Source organism: Oryzias latipes, chromosome 21 (assembly GCF_002234675.1).
Source record: "Oryzias latipes chromosome 21, ASM223467v1".
Taxonomy (NCBI): domain Eukaryota; kingdom Metazoa; phylum Chordata; class Actinopteri; order Beloniformes; family Adrianichthyidae; genus Oryzias; species Oryzias latipes.
In genome coordinates this window covers 26,430,057-26,438,535 of record NC_019879.2, presented here as the reverse complement: position 1 = coordinate 26,438,535, position 8,479 = coordinate 26,430,057, and the positions used below count along the sequence as shown (strand labels likewise).

Sequence of the window (8,479 nt, the reverse complement as noted above, 5' to 3'; positions counted from 1 at the left end):
AGCTGTGCTCATCATTATCGTCTTCCTAACACAAAAATCCAGACTGATTACAAACGTAAAAAATATTAAAAGTAGACACATTTACGAAAATGACTTTGGCTTAGAGCAAAGCCTCAAATACAAAAGAGGTTTATATAGATATACAACTTGTGTCAGGAGAGCTATAAACCCCTACTGTAACCGTAAATTCAAAACAAGAAGTCTTCAGATCTTATCTGTTATTTAGGAGAAATTAGAAAAAAAAAAGTGATTAGGACATCTATAAACTAAGTTTCGGTCAGTTAGCCCAAAAGTTCTTACAGTGAGAATCTAGGCATCATTGATGCGACGATCCACTTTGCCCACAATTTGGTTCAAACCTCTAGTTTTGGCTCACGTTTTTTTCTTTTCGATTCAATAAATGATTTGCGTAACACAAAACAACGAATAACAGAAAATTCATAAAAATATATATTTATATTTTAATAAGAAAAACTTCTCAATTGGCTTATACGAAGCTTATTACATGTCATGTAATAAAACAAAAAAATAAATGATCCTTCTTAAATTTAGCTAAACAACTGATCAACTCTTTCAACGTAAAAAATACACCAATATACACAGTAGGGATGCAGCAATTTACTTTCCCCACAATTTGGTTCAATGGTGTAACGTGTGATTTAATACTGAGAATTGTGGAATCCCAATGTGTATAGACTGAACCTGTGGAGGTATATGGAGGAGTTTAGGAGAGGTGGTGGTAGAGCTGCTAAGAGGATGTCTGAAGAATTGAGAAGAAGTGCTCTGGTTTCATTTTTATGAAGAAAGGAGATGTTCAGAGAAACTACAGAGGAATAAAACTGAATTGAGTTAAATCACAATGAAGTTTTGGAAAAGAACATGGTGGTGGACTGATACAGGAAGTGAACATTTGTGAACAATGGTAGGATTTCATACAAAGAAAGAGAAACATAGATGCAAGTTTTGTTTTGGGGGACGGTTGGAGAAAAGCGGAGAAGATCAGAAGGTGCTGTCATCGTGTTTTTTGTAGATCAAGACAAAGTCTATGACAGGATACAGAGAGAAGAGCTGCGGTTTGGGCGACGTAGTCTGGAGTGGCAGAGAGGAACATTGGCGTCATTCAGGACATGCTTGAGAGGTGAAACAGTGGTGAGATGTTCTGCGGTTGTGACAGGAATTGAAGATGGAGGTGGGACTGCACCAAGGGTCATCTTTCTTTGCTGTGGTGATGGACAGACTGACAGATGAGGTTAGACAGGAGTCTCTGTGGATTGGATAGTCGTGTTTGCAGATGACATTGCGATCTTTTGTGAGAGCAGGCAGCAGGTGGAGGTTGAAAGAAACGAAGGTAAGCTGCAGAAAAGCAGAGTATCAGGCTACTTCAGAATTCCCTCCCTAACCTCTAGTAGACTATAAAAGCGGGACCATCTCGTTCCCTGGCTTTTACCTCACTACTTTTTTTTTTTAAACTGCGAACATGACGTCACTCATTTGCTGAAATAAAAACCTAACGAACATTTTACAACAACCATTTCTGAATCCACTCAGTTCCGATGATAAAAACATAAGTGAATTATTTAAAAATAAGTTATAAATTTAACTACATTTTTTTCAAATGACCAATGCATCCTGGTCACCAATAGTAAGCATTGATGCACATTACTTTTTTTGCAGAGACTTTTGGGTAATTTCCAGGACACAGAATTTTGGAGTTATAGATTTGGGCACTCCGAAAAAAAAAAAAAAAAACGATGAGTTAGTGCACTAACTAGTGAGTGAATTTTGACAAAGAGTCAAATTGTGTCTGTAAATGAGAGGAACTCAAGTGGAACAGTGAGCTTACAGGGAGCAGAGGTGGAGAAGGTGGAGGGCTTTCCGTACTTTTGTTCCTCCGAGCACCACAGAGTTCAGAGATGAGGTGGAGAGGCGTGTAGAAGCAGGTTGGAATGGGTGGAAGAAGAATGGAAGGAAAGATGTGGAAGACTGCGATGACAGCAGCCATGTTGTTGGTTTAAAGACAGGAAGCAGAAAAAAAAGAAAACTACAATCACTTTTCGTTCATCTTTAAAACCCGTTTTGTTCCCTTTCGGGGTCACGGGGCTGCCGGAGCCTATCCCGGCCACTTGTGGGCGAAGGCGGGGGACATCCTGGACAGGTTGCCAGTCTGTTGCAGGGCCACAATCACGCACTCTCACATTCACACCTATGGACAAGTTAGAGCAGAGGTGTCTAACATATGGCCCATACATACATACAGATTGTTCAATATGGCTCAGCCATGAAGAGAAAAATTTCTCTGCACGAGCCAAAAGTGAATCCTAACAGCTCTGCGTCTATGTAAGATGTAGTTTGGTTCTCCTTAGATTCTCACCGCTGTTACGTTGCTATGAGAATGATCGGTAGTGACACCAAGACGTTGTCAAAAAAAAAAAGCTTGAAGTGGAGTGCTAAACTTTCCAGGAATTATTTGTTCACGGAGCTGAATGCAAAACCTGCATGTTTGGTATGTCATCAACAGGTTGCAGTGCTCAAAGAATATAACATTCAGCACATATAAGACTCAGCATAAAGAAAAGTTTCACCATTTGTATTTTTGAAAAGAGAAGATTCACCAACTATTAGCTGGACCGACAAAATAAGCGTCTGCATTTACTGCAGCCGAGATGTCAGTGATGGAGCCGTGACAGTAACCTTTTTGCAAACAAGTTGGAGCAAACATCCGAATCATTTTCAGATGGTGAACTTGTTGAAAAATGCTGGAGGCTGCAGAAGTCTTGTTCCCCAAAAAGCAGTCGACCTTTTGGCCTCTGTGAATGAATGTGTAATAATAAATCATTAGGCTACCATATTGGTTGAAGCATTTTGTCCTACTGAGAAAAAACAAAAAAACAAATCTAAACTGTTATTTTGCTTTTATCTTACTGATCCGGCCCAATTAAGATCAGACTGTGGCCCCCGAACCAAAATGATTTTGACACCCCTGATTTAGGGTAACCAAATAACCTATGAAGCACATTTTTTGGACGGTGGGAAGAAGCTGGAGTCCCCGGAAAAAAACACGCATGCACGGGGAGAACATGCAAAGTCCACACATAAAGGCCCCCCATTTTAGTCTGTTTCAGGTCCCCCAGCCGGGGATCTTCTTGCTGCGAAGCAGGAGCGCTAACCACACACATTAAAAATTTTAATAGAAACCTTAGATTTTAGTAATTTTTTGGCTTCGTTCTTAATATTTATGGTTTTTCAGGCAAATCGCACAACAAATTTTAACATTGAAAATCAGACGTTTATTGAATTCATTTAAAGAAAACCAGGAAATAGATCAGTTTTCTCTTAATGCGACATAGAAACATACAAAGAAAAACACAGTTTTGTTCATTTGTATCCTTTAGAGATTGTTATGTTTGCTTTTCAAATCTAAAACTATAGCTTAAAGTAAAAGTAGTGATGGTTGCATTTTTCCAGAGGTTTTTTTCCGTTATTTTTCTTTAATGGTGTGCATTTGGAAGCAGAACTTCAAATCATTTATCACAAATCCAAGTGTTTTATCTTATGAAGAAATTCTAAAACTCATATCTGAAAAATTCCAAAAGTGTTCTTCATTTCTGCATTGATAGAGCAATAAGGTGAATAATTGAAGAGATTTGAACCTTTTTTGTGAGCCGCGAAGAAAAAATAATAATGAGGATTTCAAAGTGATGTGAGATGAAGAGGCTTCTGAAGACGTCTCATTACCTCTGTGGAGCTTTGGCAGTGTGCTAACTCAAGGAAAGAACTTTGAAAACTTCAGTGTCTGCAGATTTATCCCCACAATTTTCCACTTTTCCACAAAAAGCAAGTGAAGGGACCCTTCAAATGTAATAGTTTGAATCAAGCTTTGAGAAAAACTGACCAATGAGAACTAAAAACTGCTGCTAGGATACTTGCAGAAGCTTCTAGAGGTTTTGAAGAAAAAATAAAGAGGTTTTGATTTGGATTTTTCAGTTTTTGAAAACAAAAGTGTTCTTCTAAAGATAAGACATTTTTACAATAGAATGTGCTTTTTTTAAAATTCCTATAATGTCCTGTTTTTGACTAATGATTTAATTGAAAATCTTGATGAAAATCTGCGTTTCTTAATTTCAATATTTATTGTTCGAAAATGTCTCACTGCCTTCACCTTTGGTCAGCTTCATTGTACTGCCACCAAGTGTTGGAAACAAGACACGTCCAGCTTCCGTCTGCAGAGGATTCATTCCACTCCTCCTGTGATTTGGAATAAAAATACCTCACTTGACTTCCGCTTTTTTTATTTTAAAACCGCACAGACCAGATTTGGAAAGTTTCCCTCTCTTAGGCAACGCTCTGCTGCCATTTCACAGAACCATTCTTATCTGAGCTCCCGATCTTTCTCAAAACAAAAGCCATCAGTTTTGCATTTTTCCTCTACAGCAGCAAAAGAAATGTGACTTGACAGTGAAAGAAGTGTGTAGGCTTAAGTAGATCATTGAACACAAACAACAGAGCAGTGTCAATGAAACCGTTTTAATGGAATGTGGTTTTATTGGAAGCTGGAATGGTGTTGAACTGTTCAGCTGATGCAGATCCTCCTCAGAGTTCATTGTGCAGCAGCACCTTAGCTTTGTTCATGTTGCTGATCACTGTGGAGAAACAGAGCAGAGTTTACCCCAAAGAGCTCACAAATCCAGAGATCAGGCTGCACGAAGCAAAGCATGTTATTCTGGATAAAGTGTCTTTATTTGAAGTGGCTTGGAGGATGTGACGCAGAATCTTTTAAATAAACTGTTGCATGAATGAGGTGTGATGAAAAACGAAACGAACAGCCATTTGTCTTTTAACTGGCTTTCCAGTAAACTAAACCAGATTTATTCCACTAAATGTGCTTACATTTTTTAAAGAGTATGTAGGATTTAAGTTTTGAAACTCTTCCTTCGACTATCATTAAAGGTTAAAGTAAGATGTGAATTAATAACAGTGCTCCAAAGCGCAGAAACACTGAGGATTAACCTGGAAAAACTCCTGATTAAGGTAGCTTTTTATTTGAGTTTTTGACTTAAATTCATCTGAAATTTTACGCATCAGATCCTTTTTAAATGCATTGACACCCTTGTTTTGTCATTAAAATGTAATGAAGAAAAAACACATTTAGTGTCACAGTTATACTTGTTTTTTGTATTTTAAACCTTTTGAGACCTGGCGTCCACATTATGGGTTATATTATCACAGTAGTTCATTCATGTGGCTAAAAATGAAAAAAGGCCTGTTGAACAAGAGATCAGGTCTTAGGAGGTTAAGTGGGAACACTTCCTTTTACAGTACAGTATTGCCAGGGTATTTAAGTGGTATTTATATGGTACTTTTGTTGTACCTACTGGGTACTTAGAGGGTATATGTTGTGTATGTATGCTGTACTGTATTTGGTTCATACCTGTGTGGTACTTACTTAGTATTTATGCTGTACATTCTAGGTTTTTACAAAGTACCTAGTGGGTATTTATGTGTTTATGTGTTTTTTGTATAAAATACCACAAGAGCCACATTATCAGACACTCTTGGGTTATTTCATCAACCCGATTACTGTGTTATTCAGGTTGGTGTACTGTTGGGTTACTTCTTTAGGAGGAGTTTCATTTTAACCCAATTTAAGTTTTTCTTTCTGAGTTAAAGTAATCCTGAAAAAAGTTAGTCCCGTTTTAGCCTTAAAGGTTTGGTTAAAAACAACCCAACCTGGCTAATTTTTACCATGGAAACTTAACCCGTACCACATAAATACACAGCAAATACCATGGAAGAACCCAGTAGGTACAACAAAAGTATCATATAAGTACCACTTAAATACCCTGTCTTAACCCTTGTGCTATCCTAGACACTTCAACGTTGGGAGTTGGGTCATCTAGACCCACTAGACAGTGCTCTGAACCTTGTTTCTTCAATGATTTGTGATCTTCACTGGTGTCCATGGATTACATGAAATCTTTCCACCTTTATCCACCTTTGTCATGGTAGGGAGAACAAATCAATGTAAGGGGGGGTCATCTACGATAGCACAAGGGTTAAATACCCTGTCTTTTTGAACTGTTAAAGGAAGTGTTACCCGTGAGGTAGTTCACTTTTAAGTTAAGGAAGCCCTAATAAGCCTCGTTTATTGGGGCACTTCTGTGGATGGTTGGATACTTTGGAAGCTCCGCCGTCCACCATGTCACAGAAGTGGGGCTTTTTTTCCCCACATCATTACACTGATGCTGTCACTCCTAAAAGTGGAAACAGTTTCAAACTCTTCAACCCAACTGAACCATTTATGGTAAATTGGCCTAAATGTTGGTTGGACGTGTTCCTGCTTTTCTAAACTGAAAAAAAAAAGAAGGAAATTTTCAAAAGGGGGGGGGGGGTTAATGTGCCTGCAGGAAGCTGACAGGTGAGACCTGTCAAACAGGGAGGACTTTCAGTTACTCACAGAGTGCGATATCCTCCGGAGCGTAGGCGTAGTGGCGGTTGCTGTACCGTCCAGTGATGTCTGCACGCACAGTCAGTGAGGGATCTGCACAAAGACGCTCGTTCAGTTGGAAGGAAGGCTTGTGACCGAACCAGTCTGAACTGTGCTAAACCAGTTTGTGTCTGTCTATGTGGCATCAAAAGTAGCTACTGAGGAATGAATTACACAATGGGACTCAAATTTTTATATTTGCTGTCCTTAAATAGGATTATTTTAAGACCATATTTACCAACAAAGAGGATTCGTGGAACATAATAGCCATCAGGAGCCAGATTCTTGTCCATGGCTTCCTCCTGTTTTTCAAGAAGGCACAGTTGTCAGGTATTTAGAACGATATTTGCAATCTTTTTTTTTTTTTCCACAAATAGTTTCATTTTTTTGTAATTGCAGACCAAAGTGAAAAAATGTCCTTATTTACCACCAAGTTGATCATGATGAATTCGTCTTTAGCCATTTTCTGGAGGGTGTCGTTAGCAACAAATGCTTTCTTCAGAGCTGTTGACACAATTCGCTTTAGTCTGGTGTTTCTGCTCAGCTAAACAATGAATTAAACATCTAGTGTCCCTCAAAATTTCAGCTCACAATCAAACCAATTAAAAATGGTCTAAATGGTCCTGAGTGGCAGATGAAGGCTGACAACAGAGCCTGGAGCCATTTCCCTTTGGACATGAAACTATGAGTAACTCTGAACCAAAATCTGAGTTTTCCCCTTAGTGTCTGCCTCCAAACATTTCCTGGAACTGTGCTGTATATCTCAGGAACTTCCTCGCCTGAATGCAGGTTTGAAAGAAACTATAGGCTCACTAACAGTGTGTATTCGTGCATGCAGTGTTTTGTTTTTTCCCCGGCAAAGCAAAGTTAGAGCCGTACCTTGGCTGTACGGGCACTCGTCTTTGTGATGAATGACCATCAGGGGCTTCTGACTGAGAGAGTGAAACAATAAAGCACATTTCTCAACACAATAGTGAGCGTGAACGCAGCCTTGCACGTCCGAATCATTGAGAAAACAAATTGCCTTGCCAGATTGTAGATGATTAATGATAAATGCAAACATTCTTTGCTTTTGTGGAATAAGAAGAAGGCCACAGTCCATTACGTTGAAATACTGCACTAATATATATTTAAAAAATTAAGAAAATATAATAAACAAGTGAGGTCTTACCTCCTTACTGCTTTTGAAAGACCCTCGCCATAACTTTGGACCCAGTTAATTTCATCACCCCATCCTGAAGAAACCACAAAGAGAATCTAGCTCTCTGCTCATATTTCAGTCAATCTGGTTCCTGGTGTTAAGAAGCGGGAAGCATCTACCTTTTGACAGGGGATTAGGCTTCACAGTTTTCCTTTTCTGCTCTGCGGCTCCGGCGCAGATGCCGATGAACGTGAGAAGGATGACCCACCGAAGCATGGCGCCACGTCCTTTTAGAAAACTGAGCGGGAATCTGCACTGAGACGGAAAAAAAAAGACAATTTAAAACCAAAGAAATATATTTCCTTTTAATCAACTGCTATGACAGGTAACAAAGACTAACTTTACAGAGAGTGTTGACTCACCAAACAAACCTGACGGGCCTTTTCATGGTCAGCCAAGGAGAAAAAGGAAAGTAAGATTAGGAAAATCAGTGCGGTTTTAAAACTGTACGATGCCAGGATTAACAGTTGTAAAAGACTTAGTTTACACTTTGTAATGGGAATTAAAAACCTTGCTTTTTAAATTAACCACTTAATGATTCTGCAAATATAAATCCACATCTAAAAAAAATTGAAATTGTGATTTTTTTTTCCCCCCTCTTGCTATGTCACACATGCAAACTTTTAACAAAAAGTCACTTCTTTAAAGTAAAATTCAATAATTTCCCTGGAATCACTGGTCTTCTTACCTTGTCAAGAATCTGTAGGGATCTGCACCTGCTTGCGCACACACCCCCTTTTTGTAGGAGGCTTTGAGCTGAACTTGTCAAACAGGTCTGTCACAAATCTATGCAG

General features: G+C 38.8%; 1 protein-coding gene across 2 annotated transcripts; it reads right to left on the bottom strand.

The window, feature by feature from the left end:
* Positions 1-4,505: 4,505 nt before the first annotated feature.
* LOC101165112 (anterior gradient protein 3) lies at positions 4,506-8,479 on the bottom strand. Of its 2 annotated transcripts, none has more exons than XM_023951104.1 (9): positions 8,374-8,479; positions 8,048-8,065; positions 7,805-7,940; positions 7,656-7,719; positions 7,364-7,416; positions 6,912-6,988; positions 6,723-6,786; positions 6,455-6,538; positions 4,506-4,640 (listed from the first exon to the last, which is right to left on the bottom strand). In XM_023951104.1, exons 3-9 carry the CDS (start codon positions 7,899-7,901, stop codon positions 4,591-4,593), a joined length of 489 nt encoding a protein of 162 aa, XP_023806872.1. In that variant the 5' UTR covers positions 7,902-7,940; positions 8,048-8,065; positions 8,374-8,479; the 3' UTR covers positions 4,506-4,590. The 2 variants fall into 2 exon arrangements, with proteins under 2 accessions (XP_023806872.1, XP_023806873.1); XM_023951105.1 differs by having other exon boundaries at positions 7,805-7,935; positions 8,374-8,436.

Bases quoted from the DNA above. Each gene is read 5' to 3' on its own strand.
- LOC101165112 (XM_023951104.1), bottom strand. From the start codon at position 7,901: ATGCTTCGGTGGGTCATCCTTCTCACGTTCATCGGCATCTGCGCCGGA. The intron at 7,720-7,804 runs GTAGATGCTTCC...TGGTTTCTTCAG, and splicing joins GCCTAATCCCCTGTCAAAAG to GATGGGGTGATGAAATTAAC. The intron at 4,641-6,454 runs GTGAGTAACTGA...GTTTCTCCACAG, and splicing joins TCCGGAGGATATCGCACTCT to TGATCAGCAACATGAACAAA.